This window comes from Schistocerca americana, chromosome 8, assembly GCF_021461395.2.
Source record: "Schistocerca americana isolate TAMUIC-IGC-003095 chromosome 8, iqSchAmer2.1, whole genome shotgun sequence".
NCBI classification, from domain to species: domain Eukaryota; kingdom Metazoa; phylum Arthropoda; class Insecta; order Orthoptera; family Acrididae; genus Schistocerca; species Schistocerca americana.
Genome location: NC_060126.1, coordinates 105,682,949 through 105,700,234, shown reverse-complemented (window position 1 = coordinate 105,700,234; position 17,286 = coordinate 105,682,949). Strand labels below are relative to the sequence as shown.

The 17,286-nt window shown below is 44.0% G+C and overlaps 1 protein-coding gene across 1 annotated transcript in view; it reads left to right on the top strand.

Moving 5' to 3' along the window:
• Positions 1-17,286, top strand: part of LOC124545022 — a 152,893-nt gene that overhangs the window by 122,197 nt on the left and 13,410 nt on the right. The window contains exon 3 of the mRNA XM_047123804.1: positions 9,967-10,100. Coding sequence (XP_046979760.1) covers positions 9,967-10,100 — 134 coding nt within the window. The remainder of the gene's footprint in view (positions 1-9,966; positions 10,101-17,286) is intronic.

Sequence of the window (17,286 nt, the reverse complement as noted above, 5' to 3'; positions counted from 1 at the left end):
TCTGGACCGAAGGTCAGGTCCCCATGCGTCGGCGTGACACCGTCATTGTTCCTATACACAAACCCGGGAGGGATAGACACCTTCCTTCTAGTTACCGCCCCATTTCTCTTACAAGCTGTGTCTGTAAGGTGATGGAGCGCATGGTTCATGCTCGGTTAGTTTGGATTCTTGAATCTCGACGGCTGCTTACCAATGTCCAATGCGGCTTTCGTCGCCGCCGCTCCGCTGTTGACCACCTTGTGACCTTGTCGACATTCATCATGAACAACTTTTTGCGAAGGCGCCAAACGGTAGCCGTGTTCTTCGATTTGGAGAAGGCTTATGATACCTGTTGGAGAGGAGGTATCCTCCGCACTATGCACAGGTGGGGCCTACGCGGTCGCCTGCCCCTTTTTATTGATTCCTTTTTAACGGATCGAAAGTTTAGGGTACGTGTGGGTTCCGTATTGTCCGACGTCTTCCTCCAGGAGAACGGAGTGCCTCAGGGCTCCGTCTTGAGCATAGCCCTTTTTGCCATCGCGATCAATTCAATTATGGATTGCATTCCATCTAATGTCTCAGGCTCTCTCTTTGTCGATGACTTCGCGATCTACTGCAGTGCCCAGAAAACACGCCTCCTGGAGCGCTGCCTTCAGCGTTGTCTAGACAGCCTATACTCGTGGAGCGTGGCAAATGGCTTCCGGTTCTCTGACGAGAAGACGGTTTGTATCAACTTTTGGCGATATAAAGCGTTCCTTCCGCCATCCTTACATCTCGGTCCCGTTGTTCTCCCATTCGTGGAAACGACTAAGTTTCTAGGGCTCACGTTGGACAGGAAACTGTGTTGGTCTTCGCATGTCTCTTATTTGGCGGCCCGTTGTACATGTTCCCTTAATGTCCTCAGAGTTCTTAGTGGTTCATCTTGGGGAGCGGATCGCACTGTCCTGCTTCGCTTGTATCGGTCCATAGTCCGATCGAAGCTGGATTATGGGAGCTTCGTCTACTCGTCTGCTCGGCCATCCCTCTTACGCCGTCTCAACTCCATCCACCATCGGGGGTTACGTCTTGCGACCGGAGCCTTCTACACTAGTCCTGTCGAGAGTCTTTATGCTGAAGCTGCTGAATTACCATTGACCTACCGGCGCGACGTACTGCTGTGTCGGTATGCCTGCCGGCTGTTGTCTATGCCCGACCACCCCTCTTACCAGTCCTTCTTCGCCGATTCTCTCGACCGTTGGTACGGGTTGTGTGTGTCTGCCCTGCTGCCCCCCGGAGTCCGCTTCTGTCGCCTACTTCGACAATTGGAGTTTGTCCTCCCTACCACCTTCAGAGAGGGTGAGAGCCCAACACCACCTTGACTCCAGGCTCCGGTTCATATTTATCTCAACCTCAGCTCACTCCCGAAGGAGGGTACTCCGGCTGCAGTGTATTGCTCACGGTTTGTCGAAGTTCGTGCTCGACTTGCCGGTCACACCTTTATTTACACCGATGGCTCCAAAACTGACGATGGTGTCGACTGTGCCTTTGTCGTCGGGGCCGCCACCTTTAAATACCGGCTCCTCGACCAATGTTCGAGCTTTACGGCCGAGCTTTTTGCTCTCCATCAGGGCGTTCAGTATGCCCGCCGCCACCGCCATTCATCGTATGTACTCTGCTCTGACTCACTCAGTGCTCTTCAGAGCATTGGAGCTCCCTATTCGGTCCATCCCTTGATTCAACGGATACAGCAGTCCCTCCATTCTTTCGCTGATAATGGTTCTCCTGTCAGCTTTCTGTGGGTTCCCGGACTTGTAGGAGTGCCTGGGAATGAGGCTGCGGATGCTGCAGCCAAGGTTGCAGTCCTCTTGCCTCGGCCAGCCTCCCATTGTGTCCCGTCATCTGACGTTCGTGGGGATGTTTGTAAGAGGCTTGTGTCGTTGTGGTGGGATGCTTGGTCATCCCTCCAAGGAAACAAGCTCCGGGCAGTAAAACCGCTCCCAACTGCTTGGACAACCTCCTCCCGACCATCTCAGCGAGAGGAGGTCCTTCTGACCAGGTTGCGGATTGGGCATTGCCGGTTTAGCCACCGCTACCTGCTCTCCGGTGACCCAGCCCCGCAGTGCCCTTGTGGTCAGGCATTAACAGTGCGCCATGTTTTATTGTCATGTCCCCGCTTTAGTCAATCTCGTGTTGTCCTGTTCCTGCCATCTACTTTACCGGATATTTTAGCTGATGACGCTCGAGCAGCTGCTAGTGTTCTGCGTTTTATAACTTTGACTGGCTTGTCCAAAAACATCTAACCTTTTTACTTATTTTATCTGCATCTTTGTCAGGTCTTTCTGGTGTCCCCCCCCTCCCCTTGAGTTTTACTAGATTCCATGTGATCTAACAACGATGACTGGGCGCTAATGACCTCAGTAGTTGAGCGCCCTTAAACCCAACAAAAAAAAAGATTCCCCACCAAATGGCCAATCTCCAGGTGGAGCAGGGGATGGGTAGGTCTGGGGGGTTCCCAGAGGTGGAAGGGTTAATTAATTCATCGATTCAATTAATTAGTCAATCAAATTGATATCCAGTGTGCTTTTGTTGGCGAGGGGCGTTTTCAGAGGATTAGGGGGCGGGGGGTGAAGGTTTCTCGGGAAACCACTTAACTGAACAATAGGTGAAGGACCTACCGATCAAAAGGTTGGCTTATCTCCAGGCTGTCAGAATCCTCTTGGCGGAACAATAGATGCAGCATCTGCCGATCAAAAGAGAACAATAGGCATGCCCCTGAATGTATACTTGCCTGTGAACGTAGGTAATCCGCAATGTGAGGAGATGGCCGCGTTACTCGACTACTGCCATATACCCGAATTGGAAGAGGCCATACTGCATCCCATTGTAGAGAACACTTCAACAGTACAAGAGCAATTGCGCTAGTTTCTCTGCTTATTAATGAGTGTAATTGTAAAACAAGTGATTTACTGGGGTCACACCTAATAAATTAGTTGTAAAAGTGGTCGCATTACCAACATGTTTTCAACCGGCTGTAGCAGGGAAATGCTACGTTTCCAGGCATGGGTTTCAATTCAGAATATTATCTATTCATTTCCCTCTACAAATCATTGAAGTTTTTAACGGTAATTTCCGAACACTGTGTATAACAGCATTGTTCGCAAACTGCCTCATGCAGTTTCCATAATCTATTAGATTATTTATATATATTGTGAACGGTAACGGTCTTCTAACCCTCACCACGGTTAGGCTGAACAACCACTCCCCCCCCCCCCCCCCCCCTCCTTTCATGAACAATAGGCCTTACCGATACCGAGATGGGGTGGCCTGCACGTGGTCAGCGATACACACAGCTGTAACGTACGTGCAACCACAACAGAGAGGTATCTGCAGAGAGACCGGACCGACCAGTCGTTTCTCAAGAGGGCAGCTGTCTTTTCAGTAGCTGCAGGGGTAACAGTCTGGAATGTGGCCTTGTAACATTAGACAACGTGGCCTAGCTGTGCTGGTACTGCAAACGGTTGAAATCAAGGAAAAACTACAGCCGTTACTTCTCCAGATGGCATGCAGCTCTACGCTATTGCTAAATGATCGTGGCATCCCTTCAGGCAAAATATCCCAGATGAAATAGTCCCACATTTGGATCTTTGGGCGAGGACTGGTCAGAAGGATGTCATCAGGAAAAACAAAACTAGGACAGAATGTTAGATCCGTTGATCGAGTATATAGGTTAGAGAACTCGAAAAGAGAAATGGATAATTTGAATAACGAATAGTTCAAAATTGCATGTAGTAAAGTGCTGTGGCAGGAAGAATAGGACTTCTGGTCAAGCGAGTACAAGGCTACAAATATAAAATGAAATAGGAGTTGGTCTAATAATGAATAAGAAAATAGGAATGTGGGTAATCTTCTTCCTGCGGGTTAGATGCTGGCTGCTACGGATTCCTCTCTTATGCCATTTTCATTTCAGACTAGCTCTTACACCCACATCTATGATTTGTTGGATATACTCCAGTCTCTGTTTTCCCTTCCAGTTTTTACCCTCTATAGCTTTTTCTAGTACCATGGAAGCTATTCCCTAGTGTCTTAACATTTCATATCATTCTGTCCTTTGGCTCTGAGCACTATGGGACTTAAATTCTTAGGCCATCAGTCCCCGAGAACTTAGAACTACTTAAACCTAACTAACCTAAGGACATCACACACATCCATGCCCGAGGCAGGATTCGAACCAGCAACCGTAGCATTCTGTCCTTTCTTCTTGTCTGTGTTTTCCACATGATCCTTTACTTACTGATTCTGCAAGGGACTAATTTTCGGCATCCTTATGTAGCACCTCAAACGCTTTGATTCCGGTTTTCCTACGGTCTATGATTGACTTCCATACAGTATTGTGCATTGAAAGTGCATTCCAGGAATTTATACCTCAGATTAAGGCCCTTGATTGATACCAGTAGACATCTTTTCTCTAGGGGTACACAATTTGCCTATGCATGCCTGCTTTTAATTGCTTCGTTTATATTGTATCATTTTGCTTCCAACGTAGCAGAATTCCTTCACTTCGTGGTCCCTAATTTTGATAAGTTAATAGCTATTTTCATTTTTGCTACTCCTCGTTACTTTTTTCTTTCTTCGGTATACTCTTAATCACTACTGCTCACTCATTAGACCATTCATTCCATTGAACGTGTCTTGAAATTTTCCCGCACTTCCACTGATGATAGCAATGTTATCAGCGAATCCTATCATTGATATCCTTTCACCTTTGTTTTATTTCCGTCATTGCTTCTTTGAGGTGCAACATTGAGCAATAGGAGCGAAAGACTATAGCCCTGTGCTTCAGTTTTTAATCCGAGCATTTGACTGGTGGTCTTCCATCCTTACGATTACCTCTTAGTATTCGTACATATTGTGTATTACCTATCTCTTCCTATAGCTTATACCTATTTCTCTGACAATTTCAAACATCTATTTTACGTTGTCACACTTTTTTTCTGTCGACAAATCCTATAGATGTGTGTTTATTTTTGTAACTATTCTTTCTATTACCCAGCGCAACTCGAGAACAGATTCATCGTCGTAGTATCTCAGTATACAATAACTCACAAACATCATTGTAAAAGTGCAGTGGAGCACCATCCTGTTGACAAATGAAATCATCACCGTCCTCTTGCAAGTGCGACATGAACTACGCAAAATGTCTTCTCCGTTGATCTGGCAGACATGTTGCTCAAGATCACTGGAGAAAAAACTTAGTGAGTGCATAACCATATAGTTGCTAACTTGAATACTGACATTCTTTTATCTACATCTACATGAATACTCTGCAAATCAAATTTAAGTGCCTGGTAGAGGGTTCATCGAACCACCTTCACAATTCTCTATTATTCCAATCTCGTACAGCGCGCGGAAAGAACGAATACCTGTATCTTTTCGTATGAGCTCTGATTTCCGTTATTTTATAGTGGTGATCGTTTCTCCCTATGTAGGTCGGTGTCAACAAAATATTTTCGCATTCGGAGGAGAAAGTTGGTGATTGGAATTTCGTGAGAAGATTCGGTCGCAATAAAAAACGCCTTTCTTTTAATGATGTCCAATCCAAATCCTGTATCATTTCAGTGACACTCTCTCCCATATTTGGCGATAATACAAAACGTGCTGCCCTTCTTTGAACTTTTTCGATGTATTCCGTCAGTCCTGTCTCGTAAGGATCCCACACTGCGCAGCAGTATTCTAAAAGAGGACGGACAAGCGTAGTGTAGGCAGTCTGCTTAGTAGATCTATCACATTTTCTAAGTGTCCTGCCTTCCCCACAACATTTTCTGTGTGTTCCTTCCAGCTGAGATTACCTCTAATAACTCTGCGTATACACTCTGTAAGCCACAGTACGGTGCATTGTGCAGAGCACCTCGCACCGTCATTTCATTCGAGTCAAGAATGAGTTTTGTGCATCACTATAACACATTCAGAGCTGCAAAACTACTTTATTCTTCTTATTTTAAAAAAAAAAAAATTCTTAACTTCTGGCGAGCACGCCTTGGCAGTTTTTCTGCATTTCAGAGCTGTAAAATGCGAAATGTTGTTCAGTGACGTCGTTGAGACACATCGGTAATTGTTTAGAATTTTGTAAACTGTATGCAGGTGGTCATTAAGAATAACCAATGGTCATAATCTTTCGTCTTCACCTTAGAAGTTCCTCTAATTCCACGGATAACTCTTCAGTTGCGGTGTATGCATAAGTCACTTTGCTGCAGAATCTTTGCTGTAGTTTCAGAGCTGGAATTATTTATTGGATTAGTTTTAACTTTGATTTGTGAGACAGACCAAGATGCCTCAGTGTGTGGGAGACTTAGAGGCGCACAGAACTTCCAGTCGCATTCAAGCTGGCTTTAAAGCTCTGGGTCGAGTCATAGAAACCCTTTTTATTGGTAGTGGTGAAATAAACTGAGAAATACGGGTGACAAGGCATCTGATTTATTGTTACAGTGTGCTCTATGTGCTGTCGTCGGACTTTGTGGATGGCCCAGCCGCTGCTAGTAGATTGTTGATGGGTTCTTTTGCGAAATGCTCCAGTCGCCAGTCCCACTCCACTGTTGCGGTCTGGATCGAGCAAATTTAATACTAACGGAACTGCGGATGTGTACTTCTAGATTTGCAATCACAGTGAAATGAATACCCTTAGCTGCTTACAGGCGTTGATATAAGTCAACGGGGACAGTTGAAAATGTGTGCCCCGACGGGGACTCGAACCCGGGTTCTCCTGCTTACATGGTAGACGCTCTATCCATCTTTTTTTTTGTTTTTATTTTTTTTAATCTTATTTTGTTCGCTTTTGTTCGTTGCATCTGCTCGGGGCGGACGTCGTAAGACATCCGTTTTAAGGTCGTTGTTGATCGATTAACTCAGTTTTTTATTACAGGGGGCAGCTAACCCTCTGACCGAACACGCTGAGCTATCGTGCCAGTTGGTCCATCTGAGCCACCGAGGAAACAGAGGATAGTGCGACTGCAGGGACTTATCTCTGGCACGCCTCCCGTCAGACCCATATTCGCAAAACTTATTGTCCCGCACTATATTCATAGTGCCCCTGCCCACCATACTCATTACTTGCGGCTTTACCGCTGATTTCCGTAAGAGTTCGGGTACTGTTTGTGCATCCGCACAGAAGATGGTCAAATGAACGGTGAGCCATATATATATATGAAGATGGTATCTGTTCTTTCGGACATCCAAGATCCATATTATAACACCATATACTATTATAGCCAATGACAAAACTACTGATACTGAAGAGGTGGATGGAAGGATGACATCGCAGTTAAAATGTCATGTTGTAATAAAACAAAAGCTAACCCAAATAACAGCATAAGCCAAAAAGGTATATTTCTGGAATGTACCAAAATACTAGTTCCATGACACTTGGGCCTATATGATCATAAGAACTATAACGCTAACCACAGAAGAAATACCGCTGTTGAACTAAAACCAAGCCAAACCAACAACACCAGGACGGGCTCTGAGCACTCCATAAAACTACCTTGCGGTAACAGGGGGTAGAGGTACAGAGTGGGAGGGAAGAGGAGGAGGTGAATTGCGCCCGGATGTGAAAAAAAGGATCGGGATAAGTTGGACCAAGCAATCAACCAACACTAAGAAGTGATTTCCACATTTGTATAAATTATCAAATTCGCCAGCCGGTTTTAACATCTTATGTGGCTCACACAGCGTGACTTCGCTAGAATCTACCCCAATAGTAACAACCATGAGATGTGGAACAGGTTCGCAAAATACGTCGTAGTAAAATATGCAATGTCCATACCCACCAAAGGGAAGCACTAGTGGAAACAAATGCAAAAAGCATTAAAAAAGCGTACGTAACTCAGTACCTATCCACACTAACAGATGAAACACACACATCTTACTCACAGCTGCCAAAATGTCTACAGAGACCTGGCAGAGAATAAAAGCACGACGAGCTGTTGGGCGAGGCGTCTGTCATCACGGCAATAAGGTCTTGCAAACCTGTCCGATCTCCTGCGTGGTGGCCGGTCGCACAGACCTGCGACTGCTGCAACGTTGGAACGTGCGAACACACTCGCTGCCCAACAAGACGTGTCTGTTGGTAGTGCTGACATACTTGTACAACAGTTTAGGTACTCAAAGGTATGTGCCCGCCGGGTTTCTCACCGCCTAACAGAAGACGACAAAGAGCGACGGAATTGATTGCGCGTTGCGACGCTGATCGTCACAAGCTATGAAACATGGGTTCACCACTTCGAACCTGAAACAAAACGGCAATCTGTGGAGTGGCTTCATGCCACACTTCCTCTGAAGAAAGTGTTCAAAGCCGCACCCTCAGCCTGTCATGGTGACAGTTTCCTAGTACTCAGAAGGGGTGATTCTGTTTGATGTACTCGCACATGGTGCATTGATTAGTTGTGAAGTGTATTGTGCTACCCTCAGGAAATTGGAGAAACGACTTCAGCATGCTGGGCGCCAGGAGAGTGCAGATGATTACAACGCAAACCCTCACACAAGTCTACGCACCCGAGAGGAGCTCACAAAACTTTTTTGGACTGTTCTTTCTCATTCACCCCACAGCCCGGATCTCGCACCTTTCGACTTCTATCTGTTTGGCCGAATGAAGGATGTACTCTGCGGGAAGCAGTACGTGGGTAATGGGGTGGTTATTGATACAGCAAGACATCGTCTCCGACGTGGACCATTAAATTGGTACCATGTGACCATACAGGCCGTCCCTGTACGCATTGACGGAGATAATGTTGAAAACTAGGATTTTGTAGTCAAAAGATTGGGGAATGATATGCTGTATTCGAATCCTGAATAAAATCAACCTGCTTTCAGAAAGAAAAAAAAAATGTGTGCATCTCTTATTGAACGACTCTCGTACTTTCATCTCGTGTCATGTCACGATACTTCACCATGTGGCGATCGATCTCCCGGTGAGCAATGGTCATGAACAGTATGGATATTTTGGAAGTAGCTCTGTTCTGCCTCGGTGGCTACCTCCCGTTACATGCAATCTGCTGCCCCATGCGCTTTTGTTAACATTTAGATGAGTGGTCCCCAACCTTTCTTAGACTGTTACCCCTAAGTGCAATCAGACATTAGCTAGTATTCCCTCCCTCCCCTTCCACCACATTATGATCAACTTCAGCACCTAACTAAACTGTACAATGAAAGACTTTTCTTGAAACACTTTTCTTTATGAAAGATGAATGATATTCTGTGTGTGTGTGTGTGTGTGTGTGTGTGTGTGTGTGTGTGCGTGGGCGCGCGCGCGACATACTTCCCCTACATTACTTCTCTCCATTGCGGCATTTGCTTGACCGACACACTGCATCCCCATTTAAAATCAAACAGGGTCAGATGTGTGCACTATGCTTACTGTTTGTGAATCACTTTATTGCTGAACTGGCTTTGAACTGGCGCAGATTGTACGACTTCAGACCGTTAAGGCTTTGTGTCTATCCAGTCTAATAATAACAACAACAATAATAATACTTTGTACACAATTACGTGGTTACTGCTGCGTTGTGCTGTCCATTAATTCATTTATCTGTTTCGAAGCGAGTAATGAAGCAATTTATGGACGACTGCAGGTACTATCTACAACTTGGAGAAGGCATTGTTGTGAAATATTTAGCATTTGTTACGTGTATGTCTCACTTTTTACCGTCAGCGATATACGAGACAGAGCTCAACATACGTGCGTAGAGGGTGGACTATGTGAAGGAACCTCTAACCTCCCCCGGATTAATGCTGCCAACTGAGAAAAAGTAATTGTCGATAACTTATATAAATAGTATTAGTCTTACAAAATTGTGATTATGGTAATAATGATATTTTGGAAATAATTTAGTTTTGAAAGAGATCGAATCGTTAAGTTTCTATCCCTCCTCAGGGGGCAATTATCCCCGGGCTGGGAACCACTGATTTGGATGGATGAATACTGGTGAGAGTGAGCCCGCGACGGTTCTGTGTTGGCAGCTCTGCGGTGACGCGCGCCTTCCGCGGCTCTTCGCGGTCTGGACGCGCCGCCTTCGGCCCACTGGACCCGCAGGTGACGAGGAGGGCGCTGTTGCAGGCGCATGAGGCAGCCAGCAACGTCTCCATGCGAGCGGGTGAGTAGCTGCAGGCAGCAGCGGAGAAACCGCCATCCCATGCGACTTTACATTTTCCGCGTTTTACCTAAACCCATTGCCAGATTACACCAGAGCGGGCCCCATGGTAAATGCTAGGAACAGCCCCTCGATTTGCTTTGGGTCTGAAAGTTTAGTATATAAAATAAAACAACTCTTTACTTTGGTCCCAAAACGATATGTGCATCTTCTTGGATGATTATCGTCGCTTCAAGCAGTCTTCTTGATTGTTTTTCTTGGATTGCGTCTGCAAAAAATCTGTTGTTGACAAAATAAATGCCAACAATGACGGTTACACATCGGGGAAGCAATTAGTAGGTCACCACACCGCCACTGTTCCACCAGTTGCATAACATTATCTTTCGTGCATGCGTGTTGGTCTTTGTACGGGGAGTTGCTGCTTTGTTTGGGCTCAAACGTTCCTTTCTTTTCCTTATGTTAACATAAGGACGCCATTTTTCGTCACGAGCTTACTAATGACGAGCGAGCAGAGATACACGTACGGCCATCCGCCGATTGTTTGTGATTTTGACTTTCAGCATGCGGTACCCACATATCCGATTTTTGAACCTTCCCCATTGCACACAAAATCGTAGCAACCGGAATACCAATATGCAAAACAAAAACTCTATGAATTTATGCACCAACCTAATGTAAACGCTATCTTACTGCAATTACATTTTTATAAAAAAATCCACTTCATTAAATTTGTGCAAAATAATGAAGTTAATACAGTGATTGGCAGGAGGCATTCAAGGATCAGAAATGGAATTTAAGAAAAGAATTTTAACTGAAACCAAATTTAACAAATGAAGACCACAGTCTTTTTGATAACGATTTAAAAAGAAATTAGCCTTCTGAAAGTACTGAACACAGGCCCTTAGTTTCCAAGCCTACAGCGTTATAGCTGTTATAGTTATTTTTAATGGTGTCTCACGGCTGATTATTTTAATTACATTTTCACAAATGAGGGTCCAGCAGGGTGGATGGAAGCACGTTGTGAAAACTGTCATCCATTCGTGCACCATTTTATGGGTGTTATCAGGAATACAATCCCACTCCTGTTTTCTCAGGGGCAAATAAATATTTATGTATTCGTAAGTAAATTAATTATAACGATGACATATGATCAGATCAAATACCGATATTGATACCTACAGTGTTATGTACTTTGCTCATAGAACCTCCTTGGCCTTTTTCTTATAACTTGGTTGCCTATATAAACAATTCAAATACGCTTACCTTGTTCTTCAGTGCTTCCCGTTTTTCTATCGGCAAATTTCGCAATCACTAGATAAAATTAATTATATTTCACTCGTTTAATATATTCTTCTGTTGTCCTGTTAGTCCACCGCGGCCGGCAAAGAAACGCCGACACAAAAGAAACGCAGGAGCCGCGAAACTAAAGCGCTTTATACAGTAGTCCTCCGACAAGAAAGCAACGTTTACTCTAGACGTCTCGTTTCAAAAGTACTGTAACAAAAGTAAGTACTCTAGGTGTGAACGACTGTAATGGTAGACTTACATACATAAACAGGATATCCGATATTTACTTTCTTATTGGTAAATGAGAAGCATATTCTAACTGATCGTGTTATTACGGCTAGTTTGGAAAACGTTAGGGAATCCTCGGTAAATTTTGCTGTGTTGTCAACTTAAGACACACAATGTATGGAGTCTCCAGTGGTGACTTTTAGAAGTGGCCTACATTTGTTATTACTCATCGTAAATTTGGTCGCCACCATTTTTCCGTTGGACAGTAGACAGAATATCATCAATATCTAAGTTGTTAGTTGTTTTTTTTTTTTACCTAGGCGCGGGGCTCCATAATGCACGGGGCCCCGTAACATTTACTAACTTTTATTACGTGGCTAATCCGGCACTCCCAAAACGATTAGAGGCGAATGCTGGGTGGCTCCTTCGAGAGAAGAGGGAAAAAGAAAGACCACTGGCGTTTTCCTTCATCGTCGAGTTATTCAGTAGACTGAATGCTCCATAACTTTTCCAGAAGCCTAAGTGATACACAATTTATACACAAACTGGTGCAAATACACAAACGGCATCAGTCCGATATTTACCAAAATTTTTAGTGTGAGGCCTTACATTAGCCTTTCCACCAACTCCTCTATCCGCTTTGTGCTCGTCCCAACCGCCTCAGATATAAGAGTGACTCATCGCTCAACATCACAGAGCCCACTTAGCACCCCAGGTGATTCTAGCTCTGAAACAGGGGTGTTAAACCTTTCAGCTTACCTGAGTCATATTTGAAGAAGATGAGTATTTTTGGGCCACACATAATATATTCGTACTTCACACTAACATAACCACTAGCGGGAGAGGGGGTGGCAAGGACGCTCATAGATGTGTATATTTAACACATTTAAGTAACTTAGAATTTATTAATTTATGATTCATTATTCTAAAAAAATATGGAATTAATTTTGTCATTTTATATATGAGCTTTCGTTAATAATTTTATATATAACTAATTACAAATCATAGAGTTAATGAGGCATTTGAATTTGGAAACTGAAGTATCAGTTTTAGATTCGACCAAAGTGGCTGTTACTCTGAGTGTTCTCAAGGTGTTATTCTGAGATTATGATTCCATTTTTACTCGTTGTGTGCCTTAATCTTGAGAGTAAATGTTCACAAACGTTAAGTGCTTCCAAGAAAGAGGACATACGTAATGGATGACTGTGTGGAAGGGGATATTTGTCTCTGGTCAGGTACGATTGGTAAAACACCAATAAAGATGCGTGCGTGATCAAATTTTTCTTTTAGTTGGATGGCAAACTGCAACAGTGTCGCTTATTCAAATGGAACTAAGTAGTATCTGTTGCTAGTATTGTCTATCTAAGAGATGAATTCCATAGGATTTGGCACTTAAAAATTCGGTAAGTAGTCTCTCAGAAATTATAATGTTTAGAACGTGGCGCTTACGTTTTTCAACATGAAATCAGTTGCCTGTCTTACGTGGAAGATTGTGGTTTTGCAGTCAAATAAGGAAGAAACAGGGTATTGCACCATCGCGGTGCTGTTAAACACTGCAGTGACAAAAGTAATGGGATAGCGATAAACACGTATAGAGACGGCAGTAGTATCACGAACATTAGGTATAAAGGACCGGTGCGTTGGCGGAGCTATTATTAGTATTCAGGTGATTTACGTGAAAAGGTTTGTGGCATGATTATGGCCACTAACAGACTTTGAATGTAGAATGTAGTTGGAGCTAGACACATTGGACGTTCCATATACGAAATCGTTATGGAATACAGTATTCCAAGATCCACAGTGCCGGTTGTGTGCCGAGAATACCAAATTTCAGGCATTACCTCCCACCACATACAATGTGTGAAATAGCGCAGAAATCAGTGTGGGACGTGTGACGAGCGTATCCGTTAGGACGTTGCGGCGATTTTGGCGTTAATGGGCTATGGCAGCAACTATTGACTCGAGTATGTCTGCTAACAGCGCGATATTGCCTGCTCTCGTGACCATCTTCTGAGATCTGTCGATCTTATGGTGAGTCAGGTTTATCTGTGCTGTAGGCCCACATTTTATATATGAAAATTCGCGAAAAGCTGTCTCGCTGGTTTGTCTGATATTCACGTAAATGTGGAATCGATGGCGGTGTGCTTTAGGCCTCTATGGATCTCAGCGCCTCTTTGTATTCTAGTCAAGTGACCATGTTGGTAGACGTTACTATTTGCGTTTAATCGTTTCCACAACGGCAGTTTGTGTTTGGAGTTTGTTGTTTACTGTGCGGGAATCGGCTTTCGTGAACAGTGTAAACATGAACTACGTTGAATTTATTTTAATTGTTAACAGAAAAGAGGACGGGTTGTGATCCGTGCATGGGTAGCTCACTCGGTAGAGCACTTGCCCGCAAAAGGCAAAGGTTCTGAGTTCGAGTCGCGGTTCGCCGCCACACAGCTTTAATCTGCCAGGAAGTTTCATATTTAGCGTACACTCCGCAGCACAGTGAAAATCTCATTCCGGGAACAGAAAAGTAAATTACCAGGAAAAGTTAGCCGCAAAGGAACTAGGGTCTCTGATAACAGATTTTTGATTAAGAGAGTGATAAAATCAAATAAGCGTGACTACAAGCGAACATTTAACAAGGAAATGTATAGTTAGCACATGCTGTTGTGCGGGTGCATAAATTCGTGAACTAATACAAAAATGATTCAAATGGCTCTAAGGACTATGGGACTTAACATCTGAGGTCATCAGTCCCCTAGGCTTAGAACTGCTTAAACCTAACTAATCTAAGGACATCACACACATCCATGCCCGAGGCAGAATGCGAACCTGCGACCGTAGCAGCAGCGCGGTTCCGGACTGAAGCGCCTAGAGCCGCTCGGCCACAGCGGCCGGCGAACTAATACATTTGTAGGGAATACATTTATCTGAAAAAATAGAAAAGCAAGAAAACTCTCACTTTTACAAAAATGCGAAACAGAGAGCGAAAGATTACAAATTATTTCATTAATGCCCTAACCTGTGCTTAATTATGTACAAAACAACAAAAATTTAAGAGAACAATTTTTTCTTTGGCCATGTAAGTTATGCACATTATTATTACTGTTTTTATTATTATTGGCAGTGGCTGTAGTTGTATAAACTTGTTGATACACGTAACTCTTATACAGCAGATGCAATAAATTTCACATTCTCAAATTTATTTGAATCGAAAAATTTGTGAACACCCGGAATGTATACTAACGAGCCGCCACTGGTCCCAATACTTGGTTTTGGCCGCATGAGACTCACGGACTGCTGGTTGGACATCTCAACTCTAAGCCATGGCAGTCTGTATTGTGTGTGATGTAGTGTTTGCGGTAACGACAGACTGCAACTGGACATCACAGCCCAGCTTGCAGTGATTCGTTCATGACAGTTGGTGGTTTCTGCCAGTAACAGGGGCCCCGATTTCTTCTGTTCCCTCTCGTATCTTCGCCAGAGTCAGTCGGACGATATTATCTTCTTCTTGTGGTGTCTTCCTTGTGAAACTCTTCTTACCACACTGCTCATCTAAGTGCATCTCGTCACTACTCGTTTAGTAGTCTGTCGGTTTGCTGTCCCCGTGTCCCTCAAACCAAGGATTCGATTGTTCTCAAGAGTCCGAAATAAGGCGTTAAGCTGCCCGTGCACGTCCTCTGGATATGCTGTGTTACGTATTCCATCTGAAGTGTCAATAACAGCCGTCATGTATTAACACCATTTTTCATCCGTAACAATAGCCTTTCTCATGTACTGAAAATGGGCTCGCATAAGGATGCAATTTTAATCAGCTAACAGTGAGTTGACAAAAGTCATGGGATATGCACATATACAGAGGGCAGTAGTATCGCGTACACAAGGTATGAAAAGGCAGTGCATTAGCGGAGCTATCATTTGTACTCAGGTGATTCACGTGAAAAGGTTTCCGACATGATGGTGGTCGCCCGACAGAAGTTAACAGACTTTGAGTGCGTAATGGTAGTTGGTGCTAGACGCATGAGACATTCCTTTTCAGAAATGGTGAGGGAATTCTGCATTCCCACAGTGTCAAGAATACCAAATCTGAGGCATGATCTCAAACCACAGACAACGCAGTGGCCGATGGCCTTCAACGACTGAGAGCAGTGGCGTTTGCCTAGAGTTGTCGGTGCTAACAGACACGCAACAGTGCGTGAAATAATCGCAGAAATTAATGTGTGACATACGACCAACTATCCGTTGGGATAGCGCAGCGACTTTGGCGTTAATGGGCTATGGCAGCAAACGACCGACTCGGCTGTCTGTAGCGCCTCTCCTGCGCTCGTGATCATATCGGTTGGACCCTAGACGACTGGAAAACCATGGTCTGATCAGATGAGTCCCAATTTCAATGGGTCCGATCTGATGGTAGGTTTTGAGTGTGGCGCAGATTCCACGAAGACATGAACCCTAGCTGTCAACAAGACACTGTGCAAGCTAGTGGCGGCTCCATAATGGCGTGGGCTGTGTTTACTTGGAATGGATTAGGTCCTCTAGTCCAGCTGGTACGCTCATTGGCTGGAAATAGTAATATTCGGCTGCTTGGCGATCATTTGCAGCCATTCATTTTATGGATGACAATACACCATGTCACTGGACCACAATTATTCGCGATAGGTTTGAAGAACATTCTGGACAATTTGAGCGAATGCTTTGGCCACCCAGATCGTCCGACGTGAGTCCCATAGAACATTTATGTGATATAATCGAGAGGTCAGTTCGTGCACAAAATCCGCACCGTCAGCACTTTAGCAATCACGAACGGCTACAAAGGCAGCGCGGCTCAGTATTTCTGCAGCGGACTTCCAACGATTCGTTGAGTTCATGCTACGTCGAGTTGCAAAAGAAGATCCAACGCGATGTTAGGAGGTATTCCATGACTTTTGTAACCTCACAGGCGTGGAAATACTGGATTATCAGTCTGGTAGCGTTCGGCAAACCCTTTCTCTTTCTATCAGTGTATACATTTTTTGTTTAGGAATAAAAAACATTAATATAGATGCTACAGAATGGCGTCTGTGATTTGACTGCGAAATTAAAATTTCTGTGAAAATCCAAAATATCTGATATGCCAACACTTAGGCCTTGTTCCCACTCAGTCCCATCTGTTGATTGAAGAAGTATATCAGCTCACCGTTACTTGTAAGTTTCACATTTGTAACCATCTAACTAATACATTAGGAACGCCCATTGTTAACTTACAAACGAAACGGACAGTACTCTCGTGTCGTGTTAGTCATTGGTCATCTCGTTTTCCGTATTATACTAAAACAACGGCGATTAGCATTGGGCTTTTTTAATCGTATCAGTCTTATTTTTATTCAGGTGGACATGGGCGTCATTCATAAAAGGTCATACAACCAGAACTTATGTAAAGTAAAATCAGAGTAATACGTTGAATAACAACATTCCAGGCAGGAAATAATAATTAAGAAGCCGTTATTTGACTAATCAGCCACATGCGCAACCTGATAAATTTCAGTCCTCATTCTGATACTTGCCCATTTATCCTCATGAGCCAGTTTTATATTAAGTTCATCTCTGAAATTCCCTAAGTCATGGTAGTTACTCTGAAGAAAGTTGACATGTGCGTCTTCTGCCCATTTATTCAAGATCGTTGACGACATTTACGCCTCAGGGACTG